This window comes from Uloborus diversus, chromosome 4 (assembly GCF_026930045.1).
Source record: "Uloborus diversus isolate 005 chromosome 4, Udiv.v.3.1, whole genome shotgun sequence".
Classification (NCBI taxonomy): domain Eukaryota; kingdom Metazoa; phylum Arthropoda; class Arachnida; order Araneae; family Uloboridae; genus Uloborus; species Uloborus diversus.
The window spans coordinates 156,539,173-156,559,867 of record NC_072734.1 but is presented as its reverse complement, the minus strand read 5'-3'; the positions used below and the strand labels follow the sequence as shown (position 1 = coordinate 156,559,867).

The window sequence follows — 20,695 nt, the reverse complement described above, 5'->3', positions numbered from 1 at the left end:
TGCATTACCCGTAACAGGACAAAGTGTATTATGATTTTCAAGAGTTTCTGTAGGTAACTTTTCAAACTTTTTCATGCACTATTGTACACGACTTGAACATTGATGTTAAGCACAATATACACTGAAAGAATAGTAGTTTGTTACAGTTACAGTCCTTTTTTTTCGCTTACAGTGTTTTCCTCGTCAGTTTGAAGGTTCACTTTCTAATATAGCTTGTCGGATATTATGGAATGCCTTCATATTTGACGTAAGTTTGTTCTAATAACAGTTCTGATATAAGAACCGATGTTGTCCTCGATACATTGAAATCTAAAAATTTTGTCCAAATCATACGTGATCACTTATAAAAAATATATATATGACAAATAGAGTCACGAAAGTTGGATCATCTTTTGCGAATCTATGTTGCCATATAAAAAAGAATTAGAGGATCGAGTGAAAAGAAAAAGATAAAAGAACGAACCAGAAGCCTCAAAGCAACAAAAGAAACAGAAAATTCTAAGTTTTCCACTTATGTAAACCACCTATTCCATGCTACACAATTATTTCATATTAATCTGTATTTGTGACTTTCTTTTAAATAATACGTGTTTAATTGTAGCAAAAAAAAAAATGTGTTTTTTTTTTTTTTTGCAAGTGGCAGTTTATGATACTAAGCTCTATGTACTATGCATTCGTGACGATTTAGATATTTATGTATTAAAAAATCAGTGCCGTTGTTTTTAGAAGTGTGAATGATATTCCAAAAGTCCAGATCTTCTTCTCGTTTATGTCACAGGACACCCCAACGGAAGGTCACCATGACCTTCGAAAAATTTCCTTATTCGGCAAATTTTGTCTGAAGATTCGGCAAAATTTGGAATTCCATTCCGCAAATTTAGAATTTCCGCCCTCCCAAAAATTTGAGTACTGGTCGCCCCTCCATGGGTCTATTTGTCTATTAATGATCTCAACTATTTTTATTCATTTATTGGTGAAAGTATCTGACCACCCTCTCTAATACAAATCAGTTTAAAATATACCTGTCAAGGCGCAGCTCGTAAAATGTTTTCATTTGTTAAAAGCTCATGTATCGACCGATGGACACCTCTTACCACTCGGAAGAAAACAAAGAAACGATGCCATGAGGAAAACAAGAACAAAAGGGGACTCTTCGATTGATAGAAGAACGTCGTGACGATCTCCTTAGCGATATTCATTTGCACTAAATGCGAATTTGATGTGCGTCCGAAGAGCCACCAGAGAACACGATATCCAATGAGTGGCTGGATCGCACGCGGAAATAACCGACACAGTGGCGAAAAGGGGAGGGATTTGTAGATGGAGCGAATCATATCCCCCCCCCCTCTCATATGAGGTTGTTGATTTTGCATTGTTAGCCAGATGATGAAGGATATCCCAGAGCGATAACGACAAGTATCGTGATGCTAGTGGACGTACCGTAACGAAAGGAACGAGTTCTACGGAAAGATTTGTTCGATCCGAAGCACGTTTTCCATTAAATATGTGTTCTCTTTTATTTAGCCACATTGACCTCCATTAGGCAAAATATGATAGGGAGTAATAGGAGGATAGTTTCATGCCGTGCGAGGCCCCTCAAAAAATGTTTTGATGCGTTTCGCTTTCTAATGATATGAATTTATGTTCTTGAAACACTTATTTGTTTTCGCCAAGAGAGAGATGTTTTTGATGTTTTGTTAAATTCCGATTTAAAATGGTGTTTGCTTTTGGCATTATGGAACTTGGTTGAGGTATCATCTTTTCATAATGCAAATCATTACGTGTCGTAGGCACTAGAGAAGGGCAATGCTGTAGGTAACTTACCTGAATAAAGAAAAATAGGTTAGAATTTTTCCGTGTGTATTTCACGTATTTTTATATTTTCATTTTCTTTGCTCTTCGAAGCAAATAACAGTAGGTTAGAATTAAAATGAAAAATAGATTTTTCGTAAATAATCCCCGAATTTTCATATTTTCACTCATTTCTCCAATTCAATGTTATTGCCCTTCAATGAATTTCTTTTTTTTTTTTTTTTTAAATATTGTTTCAAGAAGAAAATAATAGATTTCTAAATACAAAATTTGAGGGGTCTTTAAGATTTTTTAAAATTGTAATAGCACAATAGAAAAAAAAATCACGTGTTGTACAGTTGCACTTCGTATTCATTATTTTGCTGCAAGATACATACAATCGGCTTTGTCCATCTCAAAATTCACTTCATTTTCAACTTCAAATTCAGTTAGGTAAATAAAAGTTTTTAAAAAAAACTAAATTTTGAATTAAGAGCTAGAATACTTTAACAAATTAAAACTTTGTTTCATTTTGAAAAAAGATGCAAAAAGAATCTTTTACTCCCCTTAGTACCAAACACATACGTACAACTGCAATAGAAAAAGACCGAAGCGTTACGTCGTGGCGTAAGAAAAAAAAAGTAAGAAAGAAAAGATCAATATAGGAACTGAAGAGGGGTTCTAGAAACGTTATACTGTTTGAATGACATACGATTGAAACACAAAAATGAAAAGCAAAAGTACAACAATATGGCTCGAAGACTAAAACAATAAAATCATGCAAGTATACCATTTTCTCTCACCTTCACACTCTATAATAAAAAAAACATGCACCGAAAAGGAGTAGTCAGAACAAAACGAAATTTCACATGCGCAAGGACAACATTGATTTTCGAAAGGGTTTACAAATTGAAAGCAAAATGTGATCATTTATTTTAGGAAAAATCTCAAATGAATGAAGATTTTAGTATCCTTTTTGGCCACCTCTAGCATGAATGGACAAGGCAGCACTAGTGAGGATAATAAGGATTTTATGCGCAAAGGTATCACAATATGTTTTACGTCATCTCGGTCCAAATTACCGTAAAGACGCCACTAATGCACAAGTTGGATCAAGCTCGTAGGCCGTCCAACTTACCGACCAAAGTGAACCCAGCTGTGCTCGATCTGTGACAAATCAGGGGATTGTGCAGGCCGGAGAAGGTAATAACGGAGAAGATGAAGTCCTCTGACAACTATGCCGTGTGTGATCGAGCATTGTCCTGTTAAAAATGGCTACTGGGAGCATCATGAATTCCAACACGTGTGCTGAAAGCATGCCATAATAGTAATGTTAAACTGTCCCTGATATTATGTATCAATATTAGGGGTGACCATGTTTCGTTTACGCTAGCATCCCATAACATCCCCCCAGCTGTTGATGCGGTGTGTAGCTGAAAATCAAAGGCGCTGTTAGGGAGTTTATATTGGGTCTCCAAAAGCGTTGGCGATTGTCATCATTGCCCAAATTGAATGTGGATTCGTCGCCAAAGACGATCTGGATTCATTCGGTTGCAGCCCAACCCCCATTTGGGGCCCGTAAAAGTAAAGATGTAAAAACGGTTCTCAAAATTTCGTGCACGACCTTGGAACAAATAAGAAATTCAATAAATAAAGTTTTTTTTTTCTTTTTTAAATTATGATCAGTCGCAACTTTATCAAACATTTCAATATAGTTTGGGCCCTTTTTTTCTTTTCATTGCACTAAAATCTTTTATGGCTCATTTTTATGAATGCTTTCTTCAGAAACGAAAGTATTGTATCTCAAGTAAGAAAGTTCTTTCCTCCCCCAATAATTAAGAGCGTAATATCATCTTCGTACCGAAAAGAGCACTTCATTCCGACCAGAAATCTTCTACGCCGATAAATTTTTGGGGAGCTTGTGTCGGTCGCGCATGGAATTCAATCACCAGCGAGAGCAGCCGAGAGGAAAATGTTGTTTGCGAATGCCCCAGCTGTCTGGATTCCCATTCCGTATCTGGCAGTGCCGCGAATCAGTCCGATGGAGCGCGCCGCCTAGCGACGGAGGCCTCGTTTTCTCATTTCATTTGGATCTGTTCTCTCTCTGCATGTGTGTTTTAGGAAGAGCAGTTTTCGAAATATTTACCGACTGTCGCTTTTCCCAAAGGAAACGAACGCAGCACTACTATTAATGCGTTTGAAATGTGTCGCCGTGTTTACCCTTAACATCACAAATCCGATTTCCTTTGATTTTTCTTCTTGCGGCTGCTCTTCAAAAGCATGCCCCCCCCCCCCCCGTTTAGCGTTCTTTATTTCTCTTCAAAAGCGAGGAAAGTTTTCTGAGCGGCAATATAAAAACAATCGAATTTGATTCTTAGAATGAGGTAGGAAAAAGTATTCAAATGCAGTTCAGTCAGAGGAAAGAAAAGCAAAAGCAATTTGAAATTTTTCCAACGAAAGGAGATGTAATTGGATTTCATAATTATTTTTGGTTGCATTTTTTTTAAAACTAATTGAACTCAGAATAGAGTTTCCTATTGTTTAAATTCAGTAGGGAGTTCATGTCGCTGACTGCGTCATTAAAATTTTTAGGGAATGGGATAGTTTCGGAATACCTGTGTCTCTTTTCGAGGGTATTTCACAACATATGAGGAGGAGTGCCATCGCTTTGAAAAAGCGCTTGAAGAATTTTTGAAAATATTTTTTACAAGAAAAAAAACGGTATGAAATACAAATCTTTTTTTTTTTTTTAAATGGAACAATTGATTTTGGCAGAAAATAACTAGCCACTTGTAGAAATAACAAAATTAATGCGACCTTTGTAACAATACGTCTGAACTTACAATTTCTTTTTGCGGTTAAATGTAAAAAATGTTGTAAGCCTATACTTTAACACAAAATTTTGAAAAGAGAGAAAATGCCTGAATGCAACAAGTAACACAAAAAATGATTGCGATCATTTTTTTCATAGCCATGATAAACTAATAACATTGACACAGTGGATAACATTCATATAACAATTTAAACTTCCTATTTTCTTTTAGAAAAAAGGAGTATTTTTTTTTCTTTTAAATATTTGGACTAAATATCTGCAGTTTTGTTTTTGTTCATTTATGCTGGAAAGCATAATTTAAACAGTCCGATGGAGCGCGCCGCCTAGCGACGGAGGCCTCGTTTTCTCATTTCATTTGGCTCTGTTCTCTCTCTGCATGTGTGTTTTAGGAAGAGCAGTTTTCGAAACATTTACCGGTATATTTTATTTTCCGATATATTTTATACCGATATATTTTATATTTCTGTACCTCAGAGCCAGAGTGACGTAAGTCCAAAAATTGCGATTTTCCGTTTATTAGTGCATTGTATGTAGAAGCCTATTCCACATCAAGCCGTTTGAACTTAATTCATAAAAAAAAAATAATATTTTTCAACTTTCTACCTGGGTTAAAAGAGCACGTTCCCCCTTCTTTGCATGTGCCTGACAATCTATTTTTCCTCCTTCCCGTAAAATTATCATAAATGTGACTTACGTCCTTCTGACTCTAATTTGTTCTCCAAACTTCCCATTTCGGCATCTTGCTTTCACGAAAATTGACTGAAAGCGCAAACCATAGAAGAATTCACTTTATTTATTTATTTATTTTAGCTCCACTTCAAAGAAAACAAACGGCCAGAAGTACATCCAGCTTGGAGGCCCGGTGGAACTTACGAGAGCAATAAAATTGCTAGACTGGATCATCAATTACCAATTCCAAAGAAAAACGGTAAGAGTGCGTTTTTAATACATAAAGTGATGCAGAATAATATCCAACATTCAGTGTAAACATTTAATTTCAAATGAAATCTTGAACCGTATGCCAAATACGACACAAAAAGGAATCAGCTCCTTACGAAAATATCTTCTGCCAACAACACATCACCAAGAAATCAGCCCATTAGGGAAAAAAACGAGCTGATGTGTGCATTACATGACTTCTTTTTACTCCAATTTTAATGTCATTTTCCCATAATTGGAAATTTTAATGTGATTCAATAGTTTACTCTCTAAATATCACCACCAGCGGCCAAAGTAAAACCAGATTTAAAAATAAAAGAAAATCGCCAAATTTGCCGCCAAGTTGACGACAAAACTTGGCTACCAAAAGACTGGTGATGTATCGCCAAGTGTCCGCCAAATTGTAACACCACTTGAGCTTGCATCGAAATTAACAATGATTTACCCCAAAAAGGTGCAAAAGACCGCTTTAGAAACACTCGAATGCAACCAAAAAGGGAGGTGCACAACTAGACCCCATTAGGAGTCTCCGTACCAAATTTCAACTTTCTAGGACGTACCGTTCTTGAGTTATGCGACACACATACGCACATACACACGTACATACGTACATACAGACGCGTGTGGTCGGGTTGAAAAAAAAAACTCAACATTAATTCGGGGGTGAGCAAAATGGAAATTAAGGTCGATTTTTGAGTGAAAATTTTTTCTCGAATACAATACTTCCTTTTTTGTAAAAGGAAGTAAAAACATTATAATCTCATATTCTTCGGCTAGGTAACTAATACTTGAAGCAGCAGTTCTTAAATTATGTCCGGAAAAGCGAAATGAATAACGAAAGAATAAGACACAATCATTTGCATTTTTGCAATCTCGGGCATACCAGTTCTGTATTCAGTTTAGTCAAGCGAAACAATAACACACAATCATTTGTATTTTTGCAATTTGAATTACCTTACCTCGGGCATATCAGTTCTGTATTCAGTTCAGTCAAGCGAAACAATAACACACAATCATTTGTATTTTTGCAATTCGAATTACCTTACCTCGGGCATATCAGTTCGGTATTCAGTTCAGTCAAATGAAACAATAAGACGCAATCATTTATATTTTTGCAATCCAAATTACCATGCCTCGAGCATAATAGTTCAGCATTCAGTTCGGTCAAGCGAAACAATACTACACAATCGTTTGTATTTTTGCAATTCGAATTACAATGCCTCGGGCGGGCATATCAATTCTGTATTCAGTTCAGTCTTTGAACGCGCTTTATAAAGGAACTGATATTCTCAGGCATATCAGTTCCTTTATAAAGCACATTCAAAGTTTCGGAAACGGAACTGAAATTTCGTTGCATCCACAGATCAAATCTTAACTAGGATGAGCATTAGAGTTACTTTTAGGCTATTAACGTGGATTTGCTTTTGATTACAATCACCTGAGTATTTGGCGAGTTTGGTGGTATAATTTTCAGCCAAGTAATTTTTCAATATGATGGCATTACAGGCCCCAAATGCTGCTCAACTCATTTCTTGACCACAATTTTCCTGTTTCATCCTGTTTCTTCCATCTTGCGTACAATGGACGACGTATTCTATGTTCATTTTCAGTTTGAGGTAGTACCACACTTGCTGAAATTGATTTTAGCCTTTTTTTTTCTCATTTTACTTGAAATATGATTTCACTTGATTTGACCACAAACTTGGATGAAATTCTCAAGTTTTGTAAACGAATGATTTTGTGCCCGAAGCTGAATCAAAAATCTTTAATTAATCTTCCTGTGGTTGACACCAAATTCGTCTTTGAAATAATTTCCTTTCAAATTCATCTTTTTTCTTGCCTTAGTATCCGCGGTTTTTTTTTTTTTTTTTTTTTTTTTTTTTTTTTTTTTTGGAGAACACGAGTTTTAAAAGAGGAAAGAAAAATACCTCACCAGCGTTGAAATCAATTATTGTGCTTTCTCATGTTACGCTACGAGTTAATGCTCCCTCTCATTCCTTTCGGGCGTTTCCTCTTTTCTCATCTCAAAAGAACTATACACAGTATTAAGGCCATTCCACACAAAAAAAGTCAACCCTTTGTCTCGCACATAACAGTTCATATATTTCATTAAAAAGTAATAATTTTAAAGAGTGATGACGAAATTTTTTGCTTAAGAAATCGCACATAAGTTTGTAATTTATGAAGCAGAAAATTAGATAAAAATAGAGTTTTGCTTGTCCTTACTTTCACAGGAGAGACACAGTGCTCTTGCCCGCCATTCGAATGTCTTTGTTCCAAGAACTATGGTTCGAGCTGCCGAACTTTTTCTGCAATCAGCAAAGATGATCCGACTGTATACACAGATCTCATGACAGGAAATTTGGACAGTGTACCGGCAGATTGTTCCGTCTTCCAAGCCATCGATAAAGTCTTGGAAGATGTCGCCAGTTCCTATGGCCATTCCACATCCTACAGACTAGCAGCCAAAGTAGCATCCGACTTTGATCAAGCATACTACAGTTCCTTTGCAGATGGTAAGAGATGTCTTTCACATTTTGAATTGTTTTCTTTTTTTACTAAACCACTTCTATGTGTAACTCCAGTTTAACTTGATCAACAGTGTCTATTTCCATCAAATTACAATAGCAATAAACAAAAAAAAACTGAATGTCTTATTGTGTTTTAAAACCGTTTAATATACTATTTATTACATTTTATTCAAACTCATCAAGCATGTAGAGTTTTACAGCATGACTATTTATGTAATTGAATCATATTTTTAGCAGGACCTGAGTACGGAATAGGCTAACTAGGCAAGCAGTGACCTAGGGTCACCGCTGCTTAGGAGCCCCCAAACAGCTAAAATTGTTTTAGCCAATTGCTAAAATGGTAAGTTTTGACGACAATGGGGCTCCGGAAAAGCGATTGGCCTAGGGTCCCCTAATATCTTAATCGGGCTCTGCTCTTTATTACATTTCACTTGTAATTATTAATCACATTCACTCTTAGTTATTAGTTATTAGCCTCTTAAGTAAAGAGAAAGACTGAGTTAATACGTTGACTCAACAGCCGGGATATTTAAAGAGTCAAAACCTTCCTCTCCCAAAACCATTAGCTTCGCGTCATGTTGCCAATAACAGTATGTTGATAGATATGTGTTGCTGTGAAAGCCCGAAGACTTCTAAATATCGACATAAGCTGGTGAATATCTACATTCACATAACAAAATCACAGAAGTGTTTTTCTGTGCTAAATTATGATAAATGCTGCCGATGTTTGTGTTTTCTTTTTCGATAAAACAGTGGAACGAAATACTGTTTGTATACTTGTCACTTTTATTAAATATTTCTGTGAATGTCAAACGATAAAACTTGCCAGGCTACAAATCAGTAAATGGCAGACTACCGCCATATTAGGGTTTGGAACGCGGCTGTCCAACACGGCACCCTTTTACGGTTCTCCTGGCATCCTTCAATATTATTTGCTTTTTTAGGTTTGTTTTAATTCATGCACGCATCTTTCGTTCCAATGTGCAGATCAGTAGAACGAAAAAGTGTTGTCGAAATAATATGGCACAAAAATATTTTTTATTCATTTATAACAAGAAAAAGCATGTATCAAAAATGATGAAAAGGCAATGAATAGTGTTATATCTGAAAATTAAGAAATATATGTAATGACACCCCCCTTCTGCATCTGTTACTATCGAACACATTTGAGTAGTCAAGTGGTATATACTAGCACACAACCAACGATTTATTTAATTTTCAGTAATTGAAACTTTTCTTGCAGTTTATTAGAAATTTCCTGTAATCGACGTAGAGCTAATTGCCCGCATCCATTGCTTCTTATTTCAACTTGAGAACCCAAGAAAATTTTAAACTTGAAATTTTATTTAATGTTTTGTGTTTTCCCTCCAGTAATTTATTTTAATTTTTTTCTCCAATCTTGATAGCGACATCAGTGTCACTATATTGCTATATTGTTGAAGTACTATCGTTTATTTGTATTCATGTGGTTAATATGGTACCTATAGCCGCTTGTAAGAAGAGGAGAGGGGTCCTGTTTATTAAAAGGTTAGACACCTCAAACTTAGACGGTGAACAATGAGTACTATACATTAGTCTTTTATTATAAAGACCCTATCATAAGCACTAATTATGTTCTATACAGATAGTTTTTATATTGAAAGAAGGAAAATAAGTAAATTCACGTGATCGTCTGACTGTCAATGCTTTACATAAACATAAACTCATCGTAAAGAAACTAGACTTGAATCCATTGCAGAAAATCGAAAGCTTTGTGACCTTATTTCTTACAATTACCTTTTATCTTTCGTTAGCATTGTAGTATGAATGCAACTCGATGCATGCACGATAAATGTATGGTATTTAATGAAAAGAACGTTTTACCCTGTCACTACAATTCACTGTATTTTTATGATGCATGCGATATTCATTGTTCTAATATTAATGTTTATCAATTAAATATGTCTATGTGAAATTGACTGCACTTTATAGACTGAATTACTTTATAATGCATTAAATTAATTCCAAAATTGTGTTTCAGGTTATGAAGCAGAAATCGAGCGCATGAACCAAAGCTTTTACCCTTCGTGTGATCTTTATCATAGCCACGTTTCTGTCAAACCGAATCATCACTTAGTAGATACACACGTACTGCTGCCACCGCCGCCTCTTTTACACCACCATTCGAACATTGCCGACGACGCATCGACATCCTTTTCAGACGATTGTCCTTTGACGCCCATCGTCAACGGTTCGCAAAACAAAAATGAAGTATTCCCCACATTCCCTGAAATGGACGACGTAATCCATCCTTCAGATATATTGGTTCTGGATCAACCTCTTCGAAAAGCTGATTCGTGGTCTGAGGAAGGCAACTTGCAAGATCACCACCAAGCTACTCTAGTAGAAAATTACTCTCATCAAGATCACCAGGAGGACATCATGAAGGAGGATTATGTTGTGACTTCTCTCGATGATCCTGATGTGTCTCAGAGGTTCTTTGCTGCCATCGATAATCTCTTGTTGCAAGATTACAGTAGTGGGGAAGGTTTCACAAATCAGCATGATGCAAACCACACGAGTCCTGACAAAGACGGTAAGATAATCTTTAATATTCTTTCAGTCTCTTGAAAGGTATTGACTCTTCGTTCATGAGATTTGAAAAAAATTCATGAGCAATTATTAAAAAAGTCTATATAAGTTCTATAAAAAGTACCTGAACTGTTTTGTGAAAATAAGAAGATAACAGTTCCTATTTAGACAAGCACTTTTTGCTATGAAGGCCCGGGGTCGTATTCCCTTCTGATCGTCAGAAAAATGTTAAGTTAAATCTCTAACTTTCTCTCCAACGGAAAAACTTTGAATAAAAATAAAGTAAGTAAAAACAATTATTTGCACAAAAAACATAAAAAAATATTTTTTGCTAACAGCGGGCACGAGAAAACAGCATTCACATTCCATCAAAACATTTCCGCTAATTCTATGTATTTTTTTTTTTTTTGCCGTTGCCATTACAAAAAAAACACAATAGATAGCACAGACGATAATTAAATTAAATAGCATACAGAAATATAAAAATTGCAGACGATAATAACTTGATAAAATATTAACTGTAAAACATGGCAGACGAGGAGGGAAAAAAGGAGTTAGAAAGTTTACCGAAAGAGCTTAAAGCAATTCACTATTATGGACTTTTTGAAAAACAAAGACTTTAGAACTCAAATTGTAAGTTACTTTTTTATAATTTTCATACGTACTTGTATATATACTTAATTATTATATTATTTTGTTGTTTACTTAGCTTATTTCAAAAACGTCTTACCAATACCATTAATTTACTTCCTTTATATGGATATTGTTTTATTATTATTATTAAGTTTTAAGACAAAGTTTGTCAATTTGGAAAGGTAAAGAAAATTTCTCCGATGGAATAAAATTTCTTGGAATCGACGGTATTCGTTCAAGCTGGGCCGACAGTATGATTCTTTTTTGTTTTTTAATAAAACATATATCAGCATTTTTTCACATGTCAGACAACAAAGCAATAAAAGACCGAACCGTTACGTTTGTGTTATATAAAAAAAAGCAGTTACATTTGAAAATCTCAACAGACCACATACTATGAGTTAATGGCTGTCAGGAAGGTACAAAGAAAACAAAATTTGACCAATTGTTATTATCATTTCTATTTCAATGTCTTTTTAATTAACTTTAGCTACATCCTCTTAACTTAAACAATAAACAGATTTAAAGGAATGCTTAGTTATTACGAAGTTGTTGATCAAATTTATTTCAGTTTATTACATCCAAATTATTTTAAATTTCAGGTAATGTGGAGCATATTCAAGTTACTTGGGACGCAAATCCAGCTCTTTCGTTTTTCACACATCCCCATCAACACAACGGCACAGATTTGGGCTATGGAACTGATGTACAAACTTTCACCGACTCCGGTTCCAAAGAAGACATTTTCACTGATCACAGTCACGACCAGCCGGGTATGGGCAAAACTAGTCCCACATCCTACAGTTCTATGTTCTCCATAAGCTTACAGCAAGCATCGAACTCTCGGTGCGGTCGAGATTTGGACATAGAACTTGCTGATACGGAACTCATTCTGCCTCACAGGACTAGTGGCCGTCAAGTGCCTTTCTGACAAGAATTTATATACTGCCCTGAGAACGCTTAAGCACAAAATAATCTAGTCGGCTAACAGTTGTGGTAACTCCAGTTCATTTATTTGAGCGGACTCATGTCAGCGATTAAGACAAGATTTAACCATAGAGCTACAACTTAACTAGAGCCCCGGATATGGTTATATTTTGGCTGTATGTGGTTATATTTGCAAGAGTTTTGGCCCCAGTGCTTGGCTAGCGCAACGGTCTAAAGCGTGCAAACTTTATTGAACACGTACTTAAATTTCACCATGATGTTGTTAAAAAGAAGCCAAATATATAGAACTAGCCTCATATTTGACCACAATTTTTTTCTACTCATGTTGACGACAGCCAGCTTCTGCCCTGCAGATGAAGAAACGCTCTCTAGTTGTATAATAGCTCTAAGATTTAATCACAGACGGTTGAAGAAAGTGCCAAGCGATGATTGAAAAGAGAAATATGCAGGGCTTAAGTCAAATGTGTCCTGGTATACTTATAGTGTTTTTCTTCCGCATCAGCGTGATTTTTGACTATGAAGAATAAATGATGCGAGTTATTGAAAAATCCTTCAAGTGATTCTTATTTCATTCCTCTATAATGCAAACATTTTCTAAGAAGTATTTCGATTTTTTTTCTTCGAAAGTTGTATTATTCGGTATCAAATAATTCCAGAAAAAAATATTCTGAAGTTAGGCACTGTGTTAAAAATTTTACTTTATAGTCATTGGCCCTGTTCACGATGAGCTTTTCTACATCGCATAAAACCTGCTTTTCTCAGCATTCCAGTTATTTCCTGGGTAAATGTGGATCCTCCTTTCTCTTGACTTCTAACAGATTTTTTCCTGGGGTTTTACTCAGAATGCACTACATGATTCGAGTTTGTTTACTTGCTGGGTAAAGCCGCTAGGGATGCTGGATAAAACCGCTTTCTCGGGTACAATCTCTTTTCACATATGAGGCAGTGAGAAGCAAAGGGATGTAAGTGGATATTTTCAAGTTTTGAGTAAAACACGTTTAAAGATAAGGTCTTTCGTAGGCTTTCATTTAAAACTTTTTCTAATTCATGCTGTATAACAGCACCTACCAGGAGTACTAGTCAGGGGCGGATCTAAAACTTTTTTAAAGGAGGGATCAAGTTTCAATGACCAGCGTTAAAACAGTTAAGCAGGGGGGCTCCCCAAAGATGATGGCGCACCCCTCTTACGCTTAGGAGCGTCCAAAATTAGAACAAAACCAAAACCTTTCAAATCCCCCTCCCCCTAATTTTTCCAACGAAGCAACCTGTGTTGTGTGTTTTCATCAAAAGTGATATTTCTGTAGGAATGCAGGTTGGTCACACGTTATGAGATTTCAGCAAAAATTAGCTGGAAAAAGCCGGCACAACACACACACATGTGGTTTAAGGTAGAAGGGTGCTCTGAAAAAAGGTTAAGCTCATTAGGGATGATTGTTCTTTTGAAAATCAACAAAAAACTCAAAATAGCAATAGCTCACTAAACGAACCTAGTCAGTCCTTTGAATTATGATGCGCTGAGAAGAAATACCGAACAGAACCAAGCAAAGGAAAAAAAAGGTTATCATTGATTTCATATGTAATAAATTGAAGTTTTATAACAATCATAATAAAATTCTTGAACTCTTGCCACAGGGGGGTCAGCTGACCCTTTGACGACCCTCCCCTGAATCCGCCACTGTTACTAGTACTATCCCTTGCCCCAAGACAGAGGAGAAGTTCACCCAGCATGTGTACTGATAATCTGAAAACTTTTAATTTTGTTACTTACATCCCTTTGCTTCTAACTACCTCATATAATCGGTGAAGTTTCCAAATGGTTTTTTTCCGAGCAGGAGCGGGGGATACGCGAGGTACGACAGTCTCATATGAACGGGGATATTTATGATATTGAACGTCGCCGAAATACGAAATATATATATTAATTCGTCATAAATTCGTTATTCGTTCGATAAAAATATAGAGTTTTTAATTCTTGCAATCTTGTAGCATCGAAAGAGTAAAACTATACCTTGATAAAGCAAACTTGTAAAAATATTATTTGAGAAACATAATTTAGTATTATATACGGAATTTTTCTTTTATCTTATTTTTCTAACTTTTTATATTTGTAACCTGACAAAAGTATGGGAAAAAGTATCAAAAGAGAAAAAGGACATCATCTTTTATAACTTTTTTGCGTAAACAAAAGCTCAAAATTTATATTACTATTCAACTATAAATAAGCTTGATTAATTTTTTGTATGTCCGAACAAACATGGTTGAAACAAATGATTAAATATAAAAACTGACATATCGACGCCCTATTAGAGCATTTTCAAAATTAAATAACAGTCTAGAAAGCTGACAATTGAATTAAAATAGGTTATAATAAAATGATTGATGATCATAATTTTTCTACATCATCATCGATAATTATGTTATACAAAGTTCGATTGATCACAATCTGCAAAAACCTTCCAATGATCTATGCAATGTTGTCCAATCTTTTTCTCTCCGAAGGCCGCAGATGTATAGAATGAGATGAATAGATTAAGCAGAAAATAGATTAAAATGAATCTCGCAGGCGAGAACACATAAAATTTTAATTTTTTCTTCATAACATGGTAAAACAAGAAAAATAACAGAAAATTACAAACCAAGAATTGTTGCTGTCGTTACTGCATGCTTATTTTATTAACGTAAAGTTTCCAAAAAATCGAATTCCGATTATTTTGCTCCAAATTTTCAAAAATCTTTCTTAATACCGAATGAAGATGATCCGTTGCTTTGGAAGATTCCAGAACATAGTTTTCTATACGTAACATTGACCATTACAACGGCTGCCACATGAATAAGCCAAACAGGTCGCAAAAGAGCAGCCTTTACTCAGCTAGGGACCTTGTAACAGTTTTGCGACTTCTAATTGGACAACCGATGCAAATGCATCAGCCATGTTTTTCTAATCATCCAACGCATGTGAACAAATTTCCTCCTCAGAAGTTCTGAATTCACGTTTGAATGTTTTTAATTCTTCCTGAAGATCTTGTTTCGAAATGAAACAATAATAAGAGCATGTAAAACAAGCTATAAAATAGATGGTTGACGTTTTTACTTGGTAGCCAATAAGCAGTCTCCAAATTTGTGCATGGTCTCTAGCAAAGTAATGGTTGTTTATTTGCTAACGGGCCCCATGTGGCCCGCAGTCCTTATATTAAGCGCCACTGATCTATGCAGTACTTTTAAGGCTCAAAATTTCGATTTTTGTTCTGTGCTCAAACCATTTATGAAGTTAATAAGACATTTTAATTCTGTGCTAAAAATAGAGATTAGATATAATAATGTTTTTCTTTATTTATTTGTTCTTTAAAATTTTTATCTGTCATTTTTGATTCATGACGATTCATGTATCTTACATAATTAATTAACTAAACAACATAATGTCAGGAGTCTACATTCATACATACATTCAATTACAAAAAAATATAACTCAAACAAAAGATTTAAAAGTAACGAAAACAAAAGTGACTTTAAAACTGAAAAATGCACATTTCTGTGATTATTTATTGATGTTAATGAAATTCATGTGCATTGTAGGGTGATTTTTCAGATACGCACATGTTATGATGATGACTGAATTTTTAAAAAGGTTGTTTCACTGAATTCCAATCCTCACATATGATGATTCTTGAAGTGGTAGGGGTGTGTTCTTCCGGTTAGAAATAAACTTGTTAATTGCTGTACATTCTTGTTCACTTCATTGAATGTGAAGTATCATTGTTACTACTGTTGTTAAATATTCTGTATAAATGTTGTCTTCATGCAATTGAAATAAAACTATGCTAGTCAGTATTTGTGTCTGAAAATGATTCACTCCATTCCACGATACGAAGCAGAAAAAGATGAAAAGAAATCTGAAACAATTTTTAAAAACATGAATACATTTTTAATTTGAGGTGAAGTTTCCCAAAATTGACACCCTAAAGACATTTTCTAAAGCTGACATTTTTAAATAAAACAAATATTTAAAGCCTTACCAGAGTTTTCAAAAATAATTTAGAATGAACTTTTCTCTTTTCTTAAGAAAACAACATGCCTAACTCCGATGATATTAAAAACGTTTATCGGTCGCTTATCTTTTTTTTTTTTTTTTTTTTTTACGTTAATCGTTTTTTGCAACGGTATGTAGTATTTAACTTTCAATACTCGTGAAAAGATCGGACAATGGAGATGAAGATATCAGCAGACGGTGTGAAAGAATATTCGCATGGTTTAAAAAAATAATAATAATAACAATAACTAGTTCATATAAAATGCTATCTAAAATGGTCTGCAAAGGTAAAAAGTATTATAACACGCACAACTTACATAATTTTTTAAAAATATTATTCGCAAAACATACTCAGTACTCAGGGCTCATTTAAAAGTAATTGTTTATCCGTTAATTCTTTTAAAAAATGCCTATCAGAAACACTGAAGTTTCAGCGACTTCCAACAAAACAACACTTTTAATGAAGCATACTAAAAATAAGTGTGTTTTCAGGTAAAATCTAATCAGTTATTGGAATGTCTAGCGTGTTTGACCAAATTAAATAGGTTTCCAAAGACACAGAAATAACTCGCAGCTTTTTACATTTCTATACAACATTCAAAATAAGCACATGCTGCTAAAATACAACCTCTGACAATGAAGTTTGGTGAATAATCCTGTAACACTAACGTAGATAAAATAGTAACTCAAGTTTCCCTATTGTACTTCGAAATAGTCACCTCCCGTAACTATGCATCGCTAAGATCTGCCATACATGTCCTGGAAACTTTGCAAGAAGTCTCCTTTTGGGATGGACTTCAAAAGTCTCGTCACGTTTCGTTGGATTGTCAAATCTCTTTCCTTTCAAAGCGAGTTTGAATCTTTGGAATAGGAAGAAATCTGAAGGATTGAGATCTAGTTAGTGCGGTGAATGTTTCTGTTGTGTCTTACCAAGCATCAAACAAAACTTTAAATTGATCTTTTGCTCCTTCATTTTCCTTCTCTTAGTTAAGAACCAAAACAAGCACTTAGTAAAACACGTGTTACACAGAACACAAACGCTCAAATAAACATCGGGTGCCAAATCGGCCGTTCTAATTTTATTCACTGAACTTTGTTGTCAGAGGTTGTAGGCTGACAACTACGAAAGCTATCAAGTTTGCTCTGATTGCTTTTACGTTTTTAAAAAACATAGGTAAGAAAAGTCGATGTGTAGTAGTGCCATAAGTTCAAAAATGTTGTTTCTAAGTGGTAGTTTTACGGTCTAGAAACACAAAAACTAGGCACTCTCTACATCACCCCACCCCAGCATGAACACTACTCTTATCTTTTTAAAATCACTATGAGTCAGGGAAGCTCTACATCTATATTTGTTTTTCATAAATCGTTAAATTTTAATGCTATTGCCAAAGTAAAGCTTACCTATTCGATTAAGAAAATACCTGCGATTACAAACAAATGTTGGTTAACTGTGTCATACCATAAAGTTTTATTTAATATACTTATTCCACTCAAACTTGTCAATTTGCAGCCGAGTTGTTTTATTGATCATCATAGCACTACTCTATGAAAATTTTGAGCGTCAGTATCAACTTCTTGTACAGAAACCGGATGTCCAATTTTGAAGAAGTTCATGATGCTATATCAAATCCAAACAATCACACTTTGTTGGCCTAGATGCATCTTAGCAAAAGCTCTGGACCGCTGTATCCATTCTAATGACGAAGCATGGGAAGTAAGATCGTTCACCGTTCCAGCCACCAGTTTTTCCAATTAACACAGAAAATGATGATACGATGACATAAAAGTATCGTTTTCGGTAGATGAAATCAGTAGAATTCCACAAAATCTGCATCTAGTGATCCTGACCCAATTTATAACTTGTGTCCTGGGAGTTTTTGGCATGAAACAAGGGTGCCCACGAGAAGGCTACGTTAGAGGATTTTTGATCCCATTTGGAGAGTTCTCGTTCTGGGGGCTCCATAGAATTTGAAATTGGGAAGAGGGAGCATCCCTGCATGAAACGTAAGCTTTCTCATGACAAATCTTGTATAGTACATTACCATCAGTGCATTACTTTGATAAAATTCATAAAAAATGATTTCACTGCAAAGCTACACAACACATCAATATCTACAAAACTGATTGAAATATTTTTGCGGCGGAAAGATATCTTCTCACTACAAATTTAGTTCTGTGGGAAGTTAAATATTGCGTACCTAAGAGAAAGTTGACAGAAATGAGTTTTTGACTGCATTGATGCTTGATCCAATTGCAATGAATGCTGTAGCTAGGGGGCATGCAGTTCCCAGAAATATTTGGTCTGTTATTTTAAAATAACGCAAATTGAATGTAAATCGGTTTCAAACCAACATTTTTTGCAAAAACAAATGTCCGCTTTTTAAATTAACGCTGGTTAAGTATCGAAACTGGCCTTTTCTTTTTTTTTTTTTTTTTTTGTTCTAACAAAAGTCGTTCAACCACGTCTTCTAAAAGAGAAAAGTTTCCCCCAACATATTTGATTGAGGATATTTGTACTGAGGATATTAACTAAACATGATTTGAAACATAAGTTTAAGGGTGCGTCGAACTTATATTTTCGGGAGGGAAGAAACTCCAACTTGTGCCGAATTATGATAATTTTGCCGAATCGTCAGATAAAATTTGCCGAATAAGGAAATTTTTGGAAGGTCACAGTAACCTCTCGTCGGGACGCCTCTGCTAACGTTAATAGAAAATGAAGTCTAGAAAAATATTTCTGCTGTTGATATTTATTTGAAATAATTTTCTATACAGCGATGAAAACAATTACATTTTCGGAGGGGTAGCACCATAAATTAAGAATAATCCATGGAAAGCCACTTCTGTCTTGGAATGCAACTGAAGGGAAATTCGTGCAACTTTTGTTCGAAAAACTTAATTTTTTTTTCTTTTCTTTCTTTTTTTAAGTGCTGTCATTACATCCAACAAATGATGAAACATGCTTACAACAGCGTTGACATCCTGAATTGAACACCGCAATCTATAATACCCTTTCTGAATGCAGAAACGAATGCTCAATCATATGAACAGACAAGGACAAAAGCTACACAACAGAACGTTTCGTCTTACATAGGGAGCACCCATCTCACCGCTGACTAACAGCTTCTAAAAAACACTTAAAGAAATAAAAAGAATGCCAACAAGCAAATATGGCAACCGTGTTTCCAGTAGCCGACCCAAAGTTTAGGAGATGCATATCTTGTTTTACTGGCGACGGAACAAAGTTGTCGCCGCTTCTAACGAAAAAAAAAAATCTACCTGCGATGGATAAAAAATGGAGGCAAAATAGAGAGATGCCTCGGGTCGAATACGTGATTATGGTGACTAATGGGAAGAACGCGTCTGAAATTCAAACGGGAAAAAAGATTTTTTTGAAAAAATCGCCGATTTCAATGCACATGAAAAAGAACGATGTCGTTTGTACGCAGCAATATAGCGATGACAGATTTCGCCTCCCCCTCCCCTCAAGATTAGTCGAAGATTAGACACGATGTGCTAAAAGCGTGCTGCAAATGCAATTCTTTATTAAGATTAGATTTTATTTTGTTTGTCACAATTATGAAAACAATAATGCGATTGAGAAGAACTTATGAAAAGTTTTCAATCAGATTGTTTATCGACTGATTTTAATCTGTAAAATGGGTGCCTGTTTTTTTTTTTTTTTTTTTTTTTTTTTTTTTTTTTTTTTTTTTTTTTTGCCAAAATTATGAAAACAACCATGCAATTGAGAAAAACTCACGAAAAGTTTTCTTTCACACTGTTTATTGACTGATTTTAATCTGTAAAATGGGAGCATCTATTTTATTTGTCACAATCATGAAAACAATAATGCGATTGAGAAGAACTTATGAAAAGTTTTCAATCACATTTTTTATTAACTGATTTTAATCTGTAAAATTGGAGCACCTATTTTATTAGCCACAATCATGAAAACAATAATGCGATTGAGAAGAACTTATGAAAAGTTTTCAATCACATTTTTTATTAACTGATTTTAATCTGTAAAATGGGAGCACTTATTTTATTTGTCACAATCATGAAAACAATAGTGCGATTGAGAAGAACGTGTGAAAAGTTTTCAATGAAACTGCTTATTAACAGATTTTAATCTGTAAAATAGGAGCACCTATTTTATCTGTTACAATCGTGAAAACAATCATGCGATTGAGTAGAACTAATGAAAGGTTTTCAATCAGATTGTTTATTAACCGGTTTTAATCTTTAAAAGGGGAGCAATTATTTTATTTTGTCACCATCATGAAAAAATTATGCGATTGAGAAGAACTTATGAAAAGTTTTCAAGCAGATTGTTTATGAACTGATTTTAATCAGTGAAGTGGAAAAGAAAAAAAAATAGTTCAAACATTCCATGTTCTTTCTCTTTCGTCAAAAATGTTCAGA

General features: G+C 34.8%; 1 protein-coding gene across 1 annotated transcript in view; it reads left to right on the top strand.

The window, feature by feature from the left end:
• The window catches only part of LOC129220939 (uncharacterized), a 31,515-nt gene extending 19,286 nt beyond the window's left edge, over positions 1 to 12,229 (top strand). Inside the window, exons 4-7 of the mRNA XM_054855374.1 lie at positions 5,435 to 5,552; positions 7,798 to 8,079; positions 10,115 to 10,669; positions 11,901 to 12,229. Of these exons, the coding sequence (XP_054711349.1) occupies positions 5,435 to 5,552; positions 7,798 to 8,079; positions 10,115 to 10,669; positions 11,901 to 12,229 (1,284 nt within the window). The remainder of the gene's footprint in view (positions 1 to 5,434; positions 5,553 to 7,797; positions 8,080 to 10,114; positions 10,670 to 11,900) is intronic.
• The last annotated feature ends 8,466 nt before the right edge of the window (positions 12,230 to 20,695 follow it).